The 21,846-nt window shown below is 33.9% G+C and overlaps 1 protein-coding gene across 1 annotated transcript in view; it reads left to right on the top strand.

Annotated features, from left to right (window-relative positions):
* The window catches only part of LOC150089582 (kinesin-like protein KIF14), a 194,181-nt gene that overhangs the window by 88,265 nt on the left and 84,070 nt on the right, over nucleotides 1-21,846 (top strand). Inside the window, exon 7 of the mRNA XM_090390039.1 lies at nucleotides 18,118-18,212. Coding sequence (XP_090246165.1) covers nucleotides 18,118-18,212 — 95 coding nt within the window. The remainder of the gene's footprint in view (nucleotides 1-18,117; nucleotides 18,213-21,846) is intronic.

Raw genomic sequence — 21,846 nt, 5'->3', positions numbered from 1 at the left:
CCCATTAGAATTCAGTGTGCTCATTCCATTCAAGGCCTTATACACCTCAATCAAATCACCACACAGGTGCCTAGTCTCCAGCCACTGCAATTTGCAGAACTTAAGCCTCTCTTGGTAAGAGGATCCGTTCATTCCCCTTGCAAATCTTGTTGCCCTTCTCTGTACATGCTCAAGTAAATCTACATCCTTCCTAAAATGAGGCCTCCAGACCTGTACGCAGTACTCGCGGCGTGGCCTGACCATTGCCTTATACAGAGGGACAATCACTTCCTTTTCCCTGCTAGCAAAATTCTTATATATCATTGACAAAACCCCATGACCTTCCCTGGCAGCCTGTCTGCATTGCTCAGAAAACTTCATATCTGACTGCACAATTACTCCCAGGTCTTTTTCATTTTCTACCACCTTAAGTTTAGTACCACACAGTTGGTACGTTTCTCTGGGATTACTTTGCATTTGTGAAGGTTAAACTTCAGTTGCTACTTCTTAGCCCATCTGCCCAAATTTTCTAGATCATGTTGCAGTAGCACACTGCCATTACTGTCATTAACAACCCTGTCTACCTTTGTATCATCTGCAAACTTCGACACTAAGCCTGATATACCTTCATCAATATCATTGATAAATATACAAAACAACAGTGGACCGAACACCGAACCCTGTGGGACTCCACTAATAACATTAGTCCACAAAGAGCAGCATCCATTGATTACCACCCTCTGTCTTCTCCCACTCAACCATCCTTATATCAATTGTAGCAATTTTAGAAAGAGTTCTCGCTCTCTCTTTCAAAACAGTCCGAACATGTGCCGCCACCAGCCAACATCCATTTGCTGTCCACCTTCAAACTTACAGAACCAACTTTTCATCACCCGTTTATTCATTCAACTGCTGTTTTCTGGAACAACCTTCCTTATGTATTTCCTGAAAATAAAGTCTACAGAATTTAAACTGCAGAATTTCAAGTCTAATGTCAAGAAATATCTTCTGAATCTCCAATCCATGCAGAGTACTAAGTACTATAGGTTCTAACACTTCTTGCATTTGGGGTTTTCATTAAAAAAAAAAAAAAAAAAAAAATGAATTCCACTGAATTCTACTCCAAAGTTACTCTTGTCACTTTATCATCTTAAATCTCCAGCATAGCTTATACTACTCTTCCTTTTGAATACCAATCTGTTCTTGCCAGCATTATTACCTAAGAATTTTATGGTGTTCATGACCTTTTATTACCCAACATTTATACTGCATATCACTGCTGGACCACATGAGGATCTGTTCACCTCTGTCACCATTGGATTTCTTTATCATTAGTGGAATTATCTTTTGCACCTGTCCACTTTCAGTTAGATGAATAGCTTTATCTTGAAGCTTCAGTATAATTTTCACTTACTATAGTAACTCTTCACTTATACATTCTTTTTATCCTTTTCCAGCTAATGATTTTATATTACTCTGGACAGTTCTAACTTGGATTTCTAATATTTATTTGTATACTTTAATAAAGCTCTACTTATACAACCTCCATACCTTTCAGCTTGATATATGTGAACAATTCTAAATTGGATTTTAAAATGTTTGTATTTCATAATAACTCTAACATTTGATCTTCAATCAACTTATACACTGGATTTCTTTATTTGAGCCTCTTTGGTTATGTTCACCACTCTACTGCCATTGGATATATTTATTATTACTGGAATTTTCTTCTATACCTGTTCACTTCCAATTAATTGAATATTTTTATCTGGAATCTTCAATATAATTTTTATTTACTGTAATGAGGCCTCCCTTATACACTCTTCAAACATTTATTGTAATATACCCCTACCATTTGGACTACAGACAATTATTCTTGAACGTTTAACTTTTAAGTCATTTCTATCCTTTCCAGCTATGGATTTCATGTTACTTATTGCGTGTTACTAACTGTTCATTTTGAAGTATGTAAACAATTCTAACTTGGATTTTAAATTATTTTTGTGTACTTTAATAAGGCATTACTTATACTGGCTCCATAGTTTTTGATACACGGTGGCTGTGCCATTTGGTCTTAAATCTATTAATTTTGGCCTACATTCATTCTATATACTCCTTTTTACATGCTTTGTCAACCATTGGTAGCCATTTTATGAAATAAAGTGGCTGCCAAGGCTTCTTGAAATACTGGACTTGTCAATATAGGATTACTGAGAGGATGGGTTTTACGATCCTTAGCTAACCAGCACTTTTAATATCTTTTTTTAACTTTTTATCCTTATACTTTCTACTTCTACTTTTTCCTTTCGTAAAGCTATTAGTGGAAGACGAGGGTGATACGAACGGTCCTACTATCCTTAATCTCTTGCTGTCTTCACCTTTTTTTTTATTTAGATATGCTTTTATTTCTCCCCTATCCTCAATTCACTCTCTAGCCTTATACCAATTTGCTTGCACAGATTCTATTTACATACTCTACTAAATTCTACTTACAAATTATACCAAATTTCTACTTACAATTCTACCAAATTTTATTCACCAAACTTCTATTTGCATTTTCTACATAAATTTTATCTGTTGTTAATTTATTATAAACTTTTTTTTTTTTACGATGTAAACACCTCATTTTTAATTTTTATTTCTACTTTAATTCACCTTAAATTATTTTATATAACATACACTGTGTTGGGACTACCTTGTCCATATTTTGTGAGAGTTATACTGCTGCCCTTTTTTGATCCCACTCGGTTTATTCTTAAATTTACTTCTCTTCCATAGATATGAACAAGTATTTATTTATTCAGAAATTTGTTTAGAAATGTAGTCCTTGATGCATGATCAGGTGTAGTCCCCTGATGAAATACCTGATCATGTATCAATATTTACTTTTGCTAACATCAGATTTGATTGCATTTTTGCTCTATCCCCTTTTTTCAACTTACAGCCAAATTGGCCCACCCATATCTGATGCTGGCTACTATTCCTTTTATTAATTTAATCATTTTGACTTTATTATTATTATTTTACAGGTCCCTCCTCTCTAATTGGCTTTACAATTCAGCCTATAATTTTACTTAATTCATTATAAAATATAGGATATTCACATTCTTTTTCACACCTACAATATTTCATATTTCTGCTATCCTTTTCCTATCCAAAATGCTATCCTATCAAAATGCCAAAAGCTTTTGGCATTTTGTATAATTTCCACTTATCTTCACACTTAACTGGCTTATTAATTCAACCTTGTATATTATAAAATTTTTCCATCCTTTGCTGCTGCTTTGCACGCTTGGGTACATTTGTCATATCTTATTTAATTTTTTATTTTTATTATCTTTCCACTGCTACTTTGTTTTAACCTATTATTATATTTCGTATTTCATATATATATAAAATAGGTTGTAGTGATAAAATGGAATGCCTAAAAAGAGAACAAAAAATATATATATATTACTAGGGGGTTTCACCCCCTGCTTGCTTTGCTCGTCCATTCCGCACATGCTTTTCTACGTAAAATTCCAGGGAATTTTACGAAAATGTTCCAGGGAAATTAATGGAATCCCTGGTTAAAGAAGCATTGCAGGATCATCTAGACAAGACTTCAGTTATAGCTCGGACACAGCATGGGTTTGTTAATGGGAAGTCTTGTCTGACCAATTTGATTGGATACTGTGATATAGTTACAAAGGAACTGGATGCAAAGAATAATTTTGATATCATATATTTGCATCTTAGAAAGGCTTTTGATACTGTTGCACATGGAAGACTGCTGCACAAATTGGAGCAGTGTGGCATTGGAGGCAAATTGCTGCTATGGATAAAGGGATGGTTGAGTGGGAGAAGACAGAGAGTGGTAATCAATGGACACTGCTCTTTGTGGACTAATGTTATTAGTGGAGTCAGGACCCAGGGTTCAGTGTTGGGTCCATTGTTATTTTCTGTATTCATTAATGATATTCATGATGGTATATCATGCTTAATGTCAAAGTTTGCAGATGATACGAAGGTCAGCAGGGTTGTAAATGACACTAATGACTGTACACTGCTGCAATAGGATCTAGAAAATTTGAGCAGATGGGCTTGAGAGGTGGCAACTGAAGTTAACATTGACAAATGTAAAGTACTGCATATGGGAAGTAGTAACCGCAGAGTAATGTATCAACTGTGTGGTACTCCACTGACAGTGGTAGAGAGTGAAAAGTACGGCAGTGGGATGGAGAGATAAACACCCTACCTAAGCTTAGTTCCTCCTCCTTGACGACACAAAAAATCAGAAAAGGGAGGTAGGTGCATTCACCTGTCAATTATTGCCATCTTCCTCGCTTCCATTGAAGCACCTGCCAGTGTATACTATAAGACACCATGAGCTACTGCAAGTGTAGCTCATGGTGTCTTATCAATGACATACAGGAATTTTTCTAGCAGGGATAAGGAGGTGATTATCCCCTTGTATAAGGCAATGGTCAGGCCACACCTTAAGTATTGTATACAGGTCTGGAGGCCTCATTTTAAGAAGGATGTAGAGCTGTTGGAATGAGTACAGAGAAGGGCAACAAGATTAGTAAATGGAACAAAGTGTTGCTCTTATGAAGAAAGGCTTAAGTTTTGCAAATTACTGTGTCTGGAGACTAGGCACCTTCAAGATGATCTAATTGAGGTGTATAATCTCAATGCTGATGGGATGTGTCCTCTTGCTCAGAATAATCACATGAGAGGGCATAAATTCAAATTGAGGAAACAGTTGTAGGATAGATGTGCAGAAGTTTGCCTTTAGCCAATGGGTAGTTATTGCTGGAACAAACTTCCATCTGTCGTTGTAGAAGTTGATAGCTTAAACAGATTCAAGGAGAACTAGACAACCATTTTGAGTGAGTGGATGGGTGAGATGAGATGGGTGTGTGTGTGTGGGTTTTTTTTTTTTTTTTGCCTGATGCTATATAAGCTTGCTTTCTTGCATCATGTGCACTTGCTAATGCTAAGTCAAATCTTTTCTACAAAAAAGACACACCTGTTGAAATGCACTGGTTGATATCTAATCAGGAAATGACCTATGTAATTATTTAACTGTTCATATGTAGTGCGCGGCATTCTCCAAGTCGAATAAATATCACGGAAAATCTCCAGAATGGTGTACACCCTCCAACATGCTGGTAAGCAAAACAGTGGGAAAGCAGTGATTAAAGAGTTGTGACTCCCATATTTTGACAAATGGACAGGGACAAAGCAGTGATTGGCAGATATCACTGCTCTTCCCACCCACTGTCCTCCTAGATTGATATGCTTAGGGTGTTTTTCCCCACATTTGCCGCTTGTTTTAATCGAGAACTCATTTTCCCATTTTTAAAATGGAGAGATAAACACCCTACCTAAGCTTAGTTCCTCCTCCTACTCAATGACACAAAAAATCAGAAAAGGGAGGTAGGTGCCTTCACCTGTCAATTATCGCAGTCTTCCTCGCTTCCATTGAAGGACCTGCCAGTGTATACTATGCTGGACTTCAGCCAATATCACAATGTAATTATTTACCTGCATTTACATAGATCACTTAGGAAAAGGCCTTTTGCTTTGGATTCCATAATACATGAGGAATATTGTTGCATACAAAACAGCAGGACTTAAATATTTAACTGAAATATTTACACAAACTATACAAATATTTAATATATTTACAAAATACTAAACTACAGTATTTACAAATATAGAATATTCATTAATACAGTGGATTCTGGTTATTTGGGCCACTGGTCAATCGGGGCAGCCATTTATTTTGGGGCAAATCTTAAAAAACAGAAACCAATCGAGAAAATAGCCAGGGTTTACTTTGCTTAATTGGGACAGCATGCCGTTAATCGGGGCAGGAGACTGCAGCACTGGAGATTACCCTACGATTGTCTCCGACGGTACCACGTGGTTCGGTCGAAATTCTGGAGGTCACAACCATAAAACAATCAGCAGTCACCTGTTTATTTGGCTTTTCTGTTAGTGAAATCTATCATAAACGGACAGTAAACTCGATCTTACTGAATTTGCAATAACACCGACAACTGGAATTCTGTGGGTTATTATGGTGAAATGTTTACACTTCCATGAAATCTTCAATCATATAAAAAAATAAATTTTCAGATCTTCTCTTCATTCCTATTTTTAAAGCTTTGTAACTCGTTACTCCGTTCTCACTTGCGCGTATTGTGTTCTTTGTTATTGATTGCTTATCTTTTTACTGTTTTAAATTTTAACCCCCACCCACAAATGTCAGTAACAAAAATGTCAACTAGTTAGTATGTACTTATTACAGTACGTATTAATTATTCCAATTATCACGTATATTCTTCTGATTTTCACGTATCATTTAATGTTTTAATTGGTAAGGTAATAAAGGGTAAATTTGTGCTTAATATATCTTTTCTTTTATAGCCTGTGGATAATATTCCTCGTATTTTCACTAATTAGAATCGCTCTTTAATAGAATTAAAATTCAATTCACAAACGTGGCACTTACTGCACATCATATAGTGAACGGTACTTTGCTATGTTGAGTTCGTCGTAACGTGATTTGATTGTACAGTGAACCACTTGTAAAAAAGGGGGGGTACAATGTATTTTTAACTATTTACATGAAACTTCAGATAATTGGGGCAGCCGCTTAATCGGGCCAAAATGCACTAGTCCCGATGTGTCCCAAATAACTGGAATGGACTGTATGTAAAAAACATTACAATGGAACATCAAACGTTAGATAGTGAATCATGTGCACAACGTTGGTGAACATTATGAAGGCAGTTGTCAATAATTAATTGCAGTCGTAGTGACGTAATTGCCCTGTCTTCTTCTCCCATTGGCTTGAATAAATATCACTAGGAGGAAAACTTTTTTAATGTGTAGATAGTGGATTATGGAGCTGGAACACTGCTAGTAATAGCAGAAATGCCCAGCAACCATAATGAAATATAGCAAATAGATTAGATAAGTATATGGGTAGGGGTGCTGACCTGTCAGGTGTAGTAACAATGGAAAATATTAAGTGCCTGAAAAATAAAAGCAGATTACATAAAATTTTTAAATAAAATTAAATGAAATTATATAAATGGCACTTCATGCAGTAGGTCCTAACACTACAATATGTCTGCTCGTGTTTTTTTTTTTTTTTTTTTTTTTTTTTTTTGTCTGCTACATATACATAACAGAAACAGAGGCTTGCTTACTGCTGTGTTTACTTTGGTTTTGGTTGCTGGCCCTTGATGACATAGTTAAAATCTTAGGACCTACAGCATTAAGTACTATTTATATAATTTTATTTTAAAATTTTGATGTAATTTACTTTTATTTTTCAGGCACTTAATTTTTTCCATTGTTACTACACCTGACTATTTAAGCACACCTATTATTTAAGTAGATAGAGTATGAGTGGGGAATGCTGGCCTGTCAGATGTGTACTATTTATTTTATTTTGTTTAATCTGCTTTTATTTTTCAGACCACCTTTCCCAAAAATTTTTTTTTCAATGATAGAGATCATCCCTATCTGTTTTCTCTAAATCTTTAAAACTCGGCGACTTACATTGTTTCTCCCTTTCACTTCCTGGCTGTGTACGTCACTCCTGTGCTCTACTTAATGACTCCAGGTAACTTTTAGTTTTGGTTTCAATTTCCCTTCTTCCCTACAAGCTTATAGTATTATATGTGTATTTTAGTCCCCTGATGAATTTCCTGGCGGCTATGTATCATATTTTCATCTACTATATTAACACCCATTTTTACTAATGCTTGCTTATGCCAGAACCCTTTCCTAAAGGTTGGGCCTTACACACCCAGTAAGTTCAGTATTTTTAATGACTTTTTCTATGCTTTTTTTTCCTTTATACTGTCTTTTTCTATTTTTTTCCCCATTCATAAAACTATTAGTGCAATACGAGGGTGATACGAACGCTCCATCTATCCCAAATCCTATCGCTATTTTTGCTGCCTTTTGAACATCTTTTCTCCTCTTCCCTTCCCCTAGAATTTACCATTCCCTATACCATTTGCTTGTCACTTTTTCATGCACTTCACATATATTTGTATTATCCTCCACATTACGCTTTTGTAAATCTCTATATATTTGTATTTATTTTAATTTACATGTTTTACACTGCTTAGGGACTAGCTTGTCTACTAGTATTACGATAAAAGGCTGCATATCTGTCCCTCTTTTTTCTAATACTACAGATAAGTTTGGAAACGCAGCCCCCTGATGAATTTCCTGGCTACGTATCATATTTTCATCTACTATATTCAGATTATGCATATTTCCATCCCCTGATTCGAACTCTTGCTAACATTGCCCTCCCATACCTGAATATAGTGTTATTTATTTACTCGTATATTCCTTCTTTTTTTTTTTTTTTTTTTTTTAACTCAGTCCCAGTTCATTTTTGCACTAGGTTTTTCATATTCTTTCACCTATTTAACCACTACTTCACTAGCACTTTCTACTATCCCTTAAACTTCTCTAAGTTCTGGCATCTTGTGGACTTTTCATTTCCATTTTCACAGACACTTTGTTTATTGGTATTGGTGTTTTTGGGCACAAGGGCAACTAGGGCCAAAATGTGCCTGTGACTTTATTTATTCTACAAACCACACACACACACACACACACACAGTAATAATATTATAAGTTCTATATGCAAACTAAGCAGATGAGAAAAAATAGAGAAATTTTTGAAAGGCATCGTATGTCGAATGCTCCAAAATGTGCAGAGCAGCAGTAAAGAAAGCAAAAGAATATATAAATGTGTAGTAAGAAACATTAATCACAGGGTCTACAAAGATGGATATGAGAAGCATACATAGTGCTTGAACTAAAAGGGTGTAAAGGATAGCAGAAAAAAGAAATAAAGTAGTAATGAAAAAGGTGAAAGAATGTTAAAATCCTAATACGATTATGAATTAAGATAATTAATGGCATAATTAACAAGCCAATAGGAAGAATGGGACTGTGGAAAAGGAAAATAAAATAAATTGCAAATGGATATACAAAAATTACAAAGGGGTATAACTGTATTCAGATATGGGTGGGCAATTTTAGAAAGAAGGTCGAATATAGGAATGGCAAATATGCAAAATCTGAAGACAGTTAAAAAGAAAAATTGATACATGGCCAGGCATTTCATCAGGAGACAATGCGTAGGAACTACCTTGTCCCTACGCAGTGTCATATAGTATTATATGCCTTGTCCCTACACCTTGTCTGATAGTATTAAGACAGGGGCTTTACTTTTGTATTTTCCTCCTTTTCTTGTACTTTGGACAAGTTTGGAAATGCAGTTCCTGATACATCGTCAGGAGTTGTCCCCTGATGAAATGCCTGGCCATTATCAATTTTTCTTTTTAACTGTCTTCAGATTAGATTTTGCATATTTGCCATCCCTATATAGACCTTCTTTCTAAAATTGCCCATCCATATCTGAATACAGTTATACCCCTTTGTAATTTTTGTATATCCATTTGTAATTTATTTTATTTTCCTTTTCCACAGTCCCATTTCTTCCTGTTGGCTTGTTAATTATGCCATTAATTATCTTAATTCATAATCGTACTAGGATTTTAACATTCTTTCACCTTTTTCCTATATTAATACTATCGGAAGAGAAAAGAAATAATTTTTTTTTTCTGCTGTCCTTTACACCCTTTTTGTTCAGGCACTGTGTACTTCTCATATCCATCTTTGCAGACCCTGTATTAATGTTTCTTACTACACACACACACACACACACACACACACACACACACACACACACACACACACACACACACACATATATATATTGAATAAAATACAAGAGAGCGGTAACAAGAAAGGCAGAAAAATGAAAAAAAAAAATAAATAAATAAAGTGGTCTAGTGCAGTCAAAAGGCAACTAATGCTGAATTATGCAGAGCATGCCCAATAAAGTGAGGAAAGGTGGGGGGGGGGAATTCAGGGATATAGAGAGTGATAGAAATGGGATAGAAGATAAAAAAAAAAAAAAAGTACAGGTCGACCATCACTAATCTGGCCACCGCTAATTCGGGCATAATTTCCATGAACGTAATTTCAAATTTCCTGGGTCGGCGCACCTACCTGCTACTACTGTTTTGGTCGCGTTGGTTGCAGCATCAGCTGTTGGTGCTAACTCGTTAACACTGGCAAGCCATTCCCACTTGTTTTCTGTATTTATTATTATAACTTGCTCATATTTAGCCCCAGTCATGGTTCCAATACATAAAGGAAGTGCCTCTCTTGGTGTAAAGTGCAAATACTGTACATTGTCCATAACAGATAAAGTTGAACTTCTGAAAAAACTCGACAACAGTGCGTCTGTGAGAAGTTTAACTCTGCTTAATTGTAAATTCCAGCAATTTCTTTCAGTTCCTCTTATTTTAGTAATTTTCTTTTAGCCATTCCTTTTTAGATTTTTTTTTTTTAATTTTTTTACAACACACTTGTACAAACTTGCAGAAAAACACAATACAATATGATGGATAATACAGTGCTAACGAACTTGTTTTCACAAAATTTCTAACAATACTGATAAACTTATTGCGATGTTTGAGAGTTTATTTTATCGTAATTAGTTTTATTGCAGTGTTCGCAATAAACTAATTACAAATGACATTCATATGTATGCTGTAATAGCGTCGCACGTATGTAGCCGACACGGCTTCTCAAGAAATAAAGTAACCAACATATTTGGCCAAGTTGACCCCATATATGCGACATAAAAAAAAAAATACATTTATATATATATATATATTTTTTTTTTTTTTTTTTTAAGCAAAACAACGACAACACTTATATTACAATGTTTATTTTATAATTACAAATCAAATTATTTCCTAAATATTTTTTGGCCTTCAACATGTTAAAGGTAGGAGGAAGTGGTTAGCTGTTGGATAAACTGTATATATTAAAATAACCACCAGTGATCTGGCACCCCACAGGTCCCAATGCTGCCAGATTAGTGATGGTTGATCTGTATAATAAGAGATAAATAATTACAAATTGACAAAGTAAGGATATTGTCACATGTCAGGGGCCGGGATTGTAAGAAAATAGCAACATGTCTTAATTTCTGATGTAATCCTTAAGGCGTAAGGGTAAAAGGCATAAATAAAAATTTGAATAAAATTTATTGTTACTGAAATAAATGAAAATAAAAATTTTGTGAGCAAAATAAAAATTTTTTTTTACAAGGATTAAAAAGGGGGGTATTTTAAAAATGGCTTGTGAACTTTACAGTCGACACTATAAAGACAAGAAATTAAAAACTGGAATCGACAACAGAAATTTCTAGAAACATAACTTATTAGTCTAAGCCAAGTAATGGTAAAGAGATTTGAAAACATAGAAAAAACATGTAGCCTTGGAAAAAACTTGCATTGTAGAGACACATGAAAAAAAGGTGGCAACACGACTATATGCCGGGCAAAGAAAAAGGTGCCTCCATAGCCAGGTGGACAGGAGCAGCAGTGCGTAGCACACGTCTTCTTGATTAGACCGGGGTTCGAGCCCATGACCACCAAATATGGAGGATGCAGAAAGGTCAGGGAATGACCACCGCATATCCCCGGAGCAATATGGCCTTGGTTGCTAATGCTCCTAAAAACCAAACAACAGCAAAGAAAAAACAAAACCAAAACTGAAATCTTGCATCAATGAGTTACAAATATAATTATCTCAATACAAGTATGCGGGGCAAAACAAAAACAAAACTGAAATCATGCGCCTAGTGATAAAAGATTTGTCAAAACTAGAAACAAGTGGAAATTAAAAAAAAAAAAAAAAAAAACATTGCATAGAGACATCATATTAAACCTAGTCATAAACTATTGAATGTATGCTGTATATATATACATTCAATAGTACAACCCAAAGAGAAAAAATATAGAATAAGGTAATAAAGTGAGATATAATCAGATAAAATGTGGGCCAAATAGATAGAATATTACAGTGTGGAAGTATTATGTATCTAAAAAATTTTTGAAATGAAGTTACAAATTAAGCCAAAAGTGTGTGAAAATCACAATGAGATACACACACACACACACACACACACACACACACACACACACACACACACACACACACACACACACACACACACAATAAAATAGATAGATAAATAAATAAAAATCAATGAGAAATCTGCAGTAAGTTAATGGATTTTGGAAAAAAAAAAAAAAAAATGTTATCGTTTGATTATATTAAGAGCTTTATGAAAATGATAGTTAAATAAGGTAAAGGAAAAGTATTTCATGTAAGGTTAAAAAAATATTTAAGGATGGAAATAGCAATATTGTAATTACAACATATGGTAGCAATTCTAACATATTGGAAAGTAATGACATTAGAGTGGATACTATAGAAATATTGGAAAACCAATGGGAAAAAATTAAACCCTTCAAAGTTGGCAGAATCTTTTATTGTAAAGATCAACTGAAGTATGATAATTAACAATACTAATGTCGAGGTCCTCATAATTAGAGGTGTTATTGCAGGAATTAGTTTTTCCTAGAGTAAGTTCCTGAGGATACAAATGGCCAAAAATCCTTAATAAAGTTAGAATAATTGATTATGCAAAGGTTATCAATATGCCTAAATAACAGGATGTTTGGAGGAAGAAAAATTTCAGACCAGTAAAGATATAGATTTGCAGGAATACAAGAGGTAGGGCTACCCATGGGGCAATACCTTGATCTGTCGATAGACCTGGAAACCATCAAAAACGTAGTTATTAAAGACACAAAGATTGATCGTCATTCCAAAAGTGAGGTTACAATCAATAACATGATTATATTTATGGAATTTTTCTAAAAGAACTGTTTTTAAATAAGCCAGATTTATACTAGTAAATGGAAATCAAAAGTTTGAATATCTTGTAATTTATTAGATTTTGATGTTTTTAAGGCAGGGAAATTAAGAATAATTTTGTTGTTAGGTAAAATACCCAAGGCAGATTTATGTAACTGTTCTAATGTAATTTCCAGAAGGTGAACTTAACTGTATTTACAAGAAGTAATGAATTTGACAGGTGTGTTATGAAATTTGGAATGAAATAAACAAAGGGAAATTTAAAATTATTAATATTTAGTTTTAATTTCTATTTAAAGCTAATAATTTTTTAGTGTTAATGTTAGGGGAGCAAGGCAACAGTTTGTATCATTTAGCTCTTTGTTTACTGTATCAGTATAGAAAGCCTTACACAGAAAGGCATAGTTTTTGGGGGCTGTTTACCTATGTAATAACAAAACTATTTAATAAAAATCTACGTATTTCTTGTAATTGTGGTTTGATCTTAAGAAAATTATAATATTTAGGATTAGTAAAATAATAAGAGGAGTTTACCTCAATATAGTGCGTTGTTCTACGCACTATATTGAGGTAAACTCCTCTTATTATTTTACTAATATTATTATCAACATAGAACATTGAGTAGTACAGCTCTGATTCATACTATCTAACAAATATTTAGGATTATATGTAAATTTAGTCCACACTTTGGAAAAATGATATAAAAGTTTGAAAATAACATTATTAATCCAAATTTGTAAAGCCTCAATGGGTGTATTATTATGTTTTTATTCCAAAGTAAAACAAAAGTTTAAGAAGTCGATTGTTGATGATTCTGCTCAGGTAGCTGACAAACTGAATGAGAAGGTTATCAAACTCTGGCAGGGAGCTAAATGATTTTGTAATAACTGAGAGCAAAGTGGAGGAGAAATTGCTGAAGTTAATCATAAGGAAGGCACCTGAAGTGGACGGGATCTATCCAGTTATATTAAAGGAGACAGCAAAGGAAGTAAGCAGGCCTGTAGCCATGATTATGAGGATGTCCTTGGACTTGGGTGAAGTTTCCCATGGACTGGAGATGTGCAAATGTATCCCCATTTCACAAAGGGGGATCAAAAGGTGAAAAGAGTAATTACAGACCTGCTAGTTTAACTTCTATTCCGGGGAAAATATTGGTGTTTCTTTATCACCAGATAAAGAAGCACTGCAGGATCATCTAGACAAGACTGCAGTTATAGTTCAGACACAGCATGGGTTTGTTAAGGGGAAGTCTTGTCTGACCAATTTGATTGGATACTATGCTGTGGTCACAAAGGAACTAGATGCAAAAAATAATTTTCATATCATATACTTGGATTTTAGGAAAGCTTCTCAAGCTGTTGCACGTGGAAGACTACATGGAAGAGCAGTGCAGCATTAAGGGCAAGTTGCCACAATGGATAAAAGGACGGTTGATTGGGAGAAGACAGAGTGGTAACCAATTGACACTGCTCTTCATGCCTAATGTTATTAGTGGAGTTCCCCAAGGATCTGTGTTAGGCCCATTGTTGTTTTCTATATTTACCAATGATGTTGATGAAGGTATATCAGGCTTAATGTCCACGTTTGTAGACAATATGAAGGTTGGTAGGATTGTTAATGACAGTAAGGATGGTATGCTACTGCAACAGGATCTAGAGGAGTATAGCAGATAGACTTGAGAGGTGGCAACTGAAGTTTAACATTGACAAATGCAAAGTACTGCATATGGGTAGCAGTAACCGCAGAGTAACATACCAACTGTGTTACTACACTCAGGTTAGTGGAGAATGAAAAAGACCTGGGAGTAATTGTGCAGTCAGATATGAAGTTTTCTAAGCAGTGCAGACAGGCTGCAAGAGTAGCTCATGGGGTCTTGTCAATAAATTCCTATATATATATATATATATATATATATATATATATATATATATATATATATATATATAGGAATTTTGCTATTATCCCCCTGTGTAAGGCAATAGTTAAGTCACACCTTGAGTACTGCATACTGGTCTGGAGGCCTCATTTTAGGAAAGATGTTGAGCTGCTAGAACGAGTACAGAGAAGGGCAATGAGATTAGTGAGTGGAACAAGGAGTTGCTGTTACAGAGAGGCTTAACTTCTGCAAATAATAAGGCCTTGAATGGATTGAGCAGGCTCAATGCTGATGGAATTCTTCATCTTGCTCAGATTCTGCACCTGTGGGGGCATAAATTTAAATTGAAGAAAGATGGTTGTAGAATAGATGAGCAGAAATTTGCCTTTATCCAGTGGTCAATTGCTGGAACAGACTTCAATCTGTCATTGTGGAAGTTAACAGCTTAAGTAAATTTAAGGCTGAACTAGACAAGCATTTGGAGTGAATGGATGGGTGAAACAGGTGTTTTTTTTTTTTTTTTTTTGTGGCAGATGCTAAATAAGCTTGCTTTTTTGCGTAATATGCCTATATTAATACTCTCTATGGTGTTGCTTTTTAAAGGTGACAAAAATTTAAATTTAGATGTTAATCTAACTTTTAAGCTATAAGAATGAATCTCTCTCTCTCTCAGTTCTGGATGGGGTACACATATTTAGATTCCCAGAAATAACGTGTCCGTAGTTAGGATCAACAAAATATTTGTAATCTTGGTGTCTACGAATACAGTTTTTTTTTATTTTATTTATTTTTTATTTTATTTATTTTTTATTATTATTAAAGTAGTCAGGGTTGAAGTTTATGGCCACAGATCTGTAATCACAGGCTAATATGCCAAAAGGTTTAGAGTATTTGTATCTGATTTTAACCTAGGTAATTTGACAACTAAAATATAAAGAAGGAATAAATAATATTAGAATTGCTATCATATGTAATAACTTCAATATTGCCATTTCCAACCTTTAAGTTATTTCTTAAACTTAATGGCAATTCTTTTTTTTTTATATTATTTAAATTATCATTTTTGTAAATCTCTTAATATAATCAATCATAAAAATTTTTTTTTTTTTTTTTTCAAAATCCATTAACTAACTTTAAATTTCTCATTAATTTTTGTGTGTCTGTGTGCATGCCTGCATTGTGTATCTCATTGTGATTTTTGCGACTTCTGGCCTGAACGCTACTGCCAGGTGCCAGTCTAAATTTCACACTTTTTGACTTTATTTGTAACTTTATTTATTTCAAAATTTTTCAGATACATAATACTTCCACACTTTGTCATATTTTATATCTATTTGTCCCACATTTTATCTGATTATATGTCATGTATCACCTTATTTTGCATTTTTTTCTCCAAGCTTGTACATTGTGTTTATAGCATACATTTGATAGTTTGACTACATTTAGTATGATGTCTCTATCTTTTTTTTTTTTTTTTTAATTTCTGCTTATTTCTACTTTTGACAAAACTTTTGTCACTGTCATATAACTTTATGTTTGTATCTCATTAACACACACTTTTCAGTTTTGGTTTTGTTTTGCCCTGCGTACAGTCAAGTTGCCACTTTTTTCTCATGTGTCTCTATAATGCAAGTTATTTTTTCCAAGGCTACTTGCTTTTTACTATATTTTTAAATCTTTTTTACCTTTACTTGGATTAGACATAATAAGTTATGTTTCTAGAAATTTCTTTTGATTCCAGTTTTTAATTTCTTTTCTTCTTAGTATTGACTGTAAAATTTCATAAGCCATTTTCAAAATACATCCATTTTTTTATTTTGTTCACAAAATTTTATTCTCATTTTTGTTTATGCTTTTTACCCTTATAGCTGTGGTTTACATCAGAAATGAAGACATATTTTGCTTACACTCTTGGCTGTTCACATGTGGCGAGAGACCGTTATGTGGAACCTCCTTTATTTGTCAATTTTGCAATTATTTATCTCTTCTTATTATATATATATTATTATTATTTTTTTTTTATTTATTACCTTCTATATCTCTTTTTTTTTTCTCTCACTTTATATGTTTGTGTGTTTATTTATTTTTTGTTCTTGGATACCACTAAAGGTGTGCAGATTTAAACTGTATGTTATATACTTCAAGTACCTTACATACATTTAGTTCTCCACATATTCACCACACTTTGTTTGCATTTTCTCCACTGCAGAAAGGAAGGAATTAGAGACTCATCTATTCCTTTCTTTCTGCAGTTGTAGGACTAGTTTAGTCTGTGCTGAGCTCTGTTTGTGGGTATATGATATGGAGTTTTAGTTTGCAATTTGTACCATGCTGTCTATAACTTACAGAAGCTTGGATTTGAAATCATTATCTGTAATGTAGTTTTTCTGAAGTGTGAAAAGAAACGATTCCCTCTGAAAGTTAGAGGCGTCTATGATTAAATCGCTTGTAAACCATAATTTCATAATAGGTTTTATAGAGTTCATTTATATATCCTTTTTACTTCAGTTGTGTGGAACATATAATTGTAAATTATCATTTACAGAAATCCATGTTTGGTGTTAACAGGTATCACCTTTATTCTCAACCCTTACATATTTCTAAAGCAATATTTGTTCTATAACTTTTGTATTTTGTTACCTTGGTACTGATTGTATGGGTATGGCCACACCACTTAAAATAAGGTGGAGGTGCAGATTGAATCAGATGAAATGTGCAGGGACAGAGGGAGGTTTCATAGGGGGGGAAACACAATGTGATAATGGAAGGGGTAAAGCAGTTATGAAATGTTATGGAGGAGAAGGTATTTGAAAAAATTTCAAAATCACCTTATTTAGTATCAAAAATAGCAAGAGCTTCTTTTTAATATTAAATTAGTAAGACACACTAACTAGCAACCATTGGTCTAGAAGTTTTGCCAGTGAAATCACCTTATGTAATTGTGAATGGCTTTGAATTCAACAAATCCTTTCACCATTTTATGAATAGGGTGGTGAGAGGATGTGGAATTGTTATTTGCAATCTTATTAATCGTGGTAATGGTTTATCTCGAATAATCCCCATTATTTTACTGTTGGTTTATACACCTGTTGTAGTGAGTTTTTTCTTCTTTTTCCTCACTTTTCATTTAGTAATTTTAGCATATTTTGTGTATTTAAATTTTATTTTATCCATACAGTTCACTGCATTTACTTAATCAGTCAGATTATTAAGTAAATATAACATGCATTTTTCTGTTGTCATTTTAAGTTAATGAAATAAAATGAGACTTCTCTTTCTTTCAATGTACTCTTTTACCATTGCACACAAATCTTTAATTTCTGTTTAAATGATTTGTTTATTAATTAAATATTAATATTAATACATATAATTCAGTATATATGATTGTTACCATTTAATTTTATATTTTAAACATTCTTTTCTTTCAGGGAAATAACTTCAGCAATGAAGGTTCTTTCGAAGATATCTTTGATGTCACTGATATGTGGGAAAAGGATACTAGCACATTTCATCTTCCCAGCATGTAAGTTGAAGATTATAAGTGCCAGGACACAGAATTTTGTGCTCGTAGAAACGGATGTTTTTTTGGAATTTTTTTCAGTGTTTTTGATTAATTAACATATTAAATTGTGTTTTACAAATAGTTTAAATAGTCAAAATTAGTAGCTTATTTTTTAATTTATCTAGTGATTTTGTAAGTTATGACTTGCTATTGATACTGCTATGGTATCGGTGTTTTGGCGTGAATGTTGTAGCACGTAATGCAGAGGAATAGTAGGATTTAATTATGATAAATAATTAGCTTGAAGGTTCTAACACTTGTTGGGCATATCTTTGTGTTTAGCTAAAGAATTTTTACTTTTATCAAGGATATAACTAATTTAACGTTGCAATCATTACAGTATAGTGTAAGATATAACGTAAAACTACTAAATAGTGTAATATGTATCGCTGCATTTAAGAATCTATTAGCTTAGTGTAGTATTGTCAATTAATCAATTAAATTTATTAATATTATTAATTTTCATTGTTAATTAATTAAATTATATTTAAATGAAAATCATTCCCCAGACTAGAGCTGCAAAGCAATGAGCCATAGCAGGAGTGCTGTGGCTCAGGGAAGAACCGGTGGCGATTCTCCAATGCATCACAGCCTAAAAAAATGTGCAACTTGTTACTAAGTATTTGTAGACCTTTCTGGAACAGGACATGGTCCAGCCACAGGGGATGTCATTGTATTGCGTGTAGAGCATGAAGAAATTAGGTGCCAACTCAGTGTTCTAATGGGCATTAGAACACTGAGTTGGCACAGTGTTCTAATGGGCATTTATGAGAGTTAGAAGAGTGGAGTAGATGCCCTCGAAGGAATTAAAATGAAGGGCCTGTTAACATCTCAGCAGCAATCTTCAAGAGAGAATGTGCTAGTCCCACAGGAGCTAGTTATTGTTGGTCACTCTATTGTCATCAGGGAAACAGGAAATATGTTGTGCAAGAAGGATAGGTGGAATAGCAGTGGGGTATGTTTGCAAGGGGAAAAAGGAGATGATCTATAGAGCAGATATCATCTTTTAAAGACACAAAAGGTGGTATTGTTGTACACGTTGGCATTAAGGATATTAAGAGTAAGAGATATTGAGGACCTATTTAACAAGTACAGTCCTTATATTAAATCTAAGGCAGTACAACCAGTTGACTTTGGTGACGTGCAATGTTGAGTCAGTTTAGCATGATATAAGCACTGGGAAAACAAAATTGAGAGTAGGAGTGTGTTATAGGCCTAATGACTTTGATGAGTGTACCAAACAGCTACACAGGGAAATAGTGAGCCAGCAAATCAGAATGTCTTATATAAGGTATATTCAGGTCAAACGGCACCTGGAGTTTTTCCCATCTCTGCATATGCCACATTGTATCGGAAACAGAACACTGTCAAGCCAGAGATTTAAAAGTGTGTGGGTTGTGTAAGATGTTGTGCCCATTGTTCCTCTGGCTTATTGGCCACCGGTACCCTATTGGAAACCAACATTTGCCCATACCCCGCCATGTGGAGGCTAGCCAGGTGTTACCAGTAAGTGATACTCTGGCAGATCCTGCCACCTATTTTCCTGGGATTTCAGTGGCAAGGACCTAAAAAAAAAAAAAAAAAGGTTGAAGTGATCGCGGTTGATTTAGGTAAGATTTCGTTAAAGAGTGCTGCGTAAGGTTGTACGCACTTCTGGGAGCCTAAAAGACAATCACCTCACTTTCATATATAAAAGAAGCATTTCATAAGTGGATCTCATTTCATTACAAAGTATAGTGAAAAGTCTGCTATTTAAGCTCCTACTTTTAATAAAGTTGATCGCACTTACTGCATCTTTCAAAATTTTTGTGCAAATCAGTTTGCATTTCCTTTGCTGCTAATGCTTCTCTATGTATAATGCAATGATTAAAAACTATATTTGGGGCAATTTCCTTTACTTTGCCTTTTAAACATTTATTTTCTCCTGTTAATGCAGCTGAACCATATGTACAAATCACAGCACAGTTGTTTGACGTTAAATTATTTGCTTGAAAGAAAATATTTATAACATCAAAAATCTTCTCGCCTGTTTTTGTACTTTTAATAAAGCTTTGCAAAATAGAAAATCTTCCAAAATATCCACTCATAGCAGTATCTGACATATACAATAAGTTGAGCAAGATTTGAAATATCTGTGGATTGCAAAAATTGGACTTTTAATCGATTTAATAAATTCAATTTTATGTTGTCCACGATAATTGTAATACGCTGTGAGACTGTGTCTGTGGACAGAGGAATGGTTTTTAAATTGGTGCTGTACCTTTTTTTCATGCATAATTGAAATCATATTTATTGCAGCTGGGAGAACAAGAGATTCAGTTTTTTCATTAGTTCTGGATGTTCCATATGTTTGTGTCTTTTTAACGTTTCACGCTTTCTTTAGCCAGTTTTTCGCAACATATTACTCACACAGGACGTTGCTCATCAACAACAATGTAAGTGAAGCGGTACTTCATAAATTCCTCATGATATTTTCTATTCTTTTTCATTCCTTTTGATTTGGAATATGATGGCTCTCTACCAGAAATTGGTAGTTGCACTACACTTAAAAACGTTAGTATCCAAATTTTCACATGCTATATTTCATTAGCTTATGAAGTATCTGTAGCAACATTATTGTTGTCACTCTTCAGCCATTTTGTTCTAATTACTCAAATGTCCATTGTAAAATATTTTTTTCTTCTTAAAAACTACGATAATAATAATTAAACGTGGAATATAAAAAGTAGCAGTAGAATGAAAAACACAACCAGACACGAAAGCACCAAATTATGACGCAAAATAAAGCATGTGGTGTGCACCACACTTGCTATATAACCTATATTTACTCCCACCACATATTCTAACCTCTTGCCTGTAGGCAATATAGGCAATTTGAGAATTTTTGCTGTAGGAAGAATGAATTAAGAGCTAGAGAGATTACTGTTCAGCAATTGAGTAGTACTTCTGAGTACTACTCAGCAGGTGAGAAGTTGCACTAGTCAGCTGCTTTCTGTGTGTCCATAGCCAGTGAGCAAATTAATGCTATTTCCAATGCAGACAATAAGTAAGAATGCCACATTCATCAATTTGTAACCACCTTAACAGAATGAGTGACAGTAGGGTTCATTTGTGTCTCAGGCTTCGTTCGAGTAGTAAGGTCTCTTCACAAAAAATAATTTTGTTTAAAAATTGGTGCCAACCCCTTTAATTTATTCCGCAACCCTCTGGGATCATGCACCACTGGTCTGGGATAAACAAAACCTTGCCTATTTTGCCTTTTTGTTCACAATACTTCTTGACATTCAGAATAAAATCATTGGTAAACCATATAACATTACAAAGTGTGCAGAATATCAGATTACAAAGTGTGTTGAATAACAGATCACAAAGTGTTATGTTTAGTTAGTACTGTATGTGTATTAATTAAGCTATGTACATAAGCATAAATTTATTTTTATTTTGCTAACCTGTGGATAATATTTCTTCTAATTTTCACATATTATTTAATTTTGTTAATTGGTAAGGTAATAAAAATGCAAGTTTGTGCTTTATACCTTCATTTTTATAGCCTGTGGATAATATTCTTCCAATTTTCGGTTATTGGAATTGCCAT

This window comes from Mastigoproctus giganteus, chromosome 2, assembly GCF_048544385.1.
Source record: "Mastigoproctus giganteus isolate SK-2022 chromosome 2, ASM4854438v1, whole genome shotgun sequence".
Taxonomy (NCBI): domain Eukaryota; kingdom Metazoa; phylum Arthropoda; class Arachnida; order Uropygi; family Thelyphonidae; genus Mastigoproctus; species Mastigoproctus giganteus.
The sequence above is the reverse complement of the archived record's forward strand: the minus strand, read 5'-3'. Positions and strand labels throughout refer to the sequence as shown.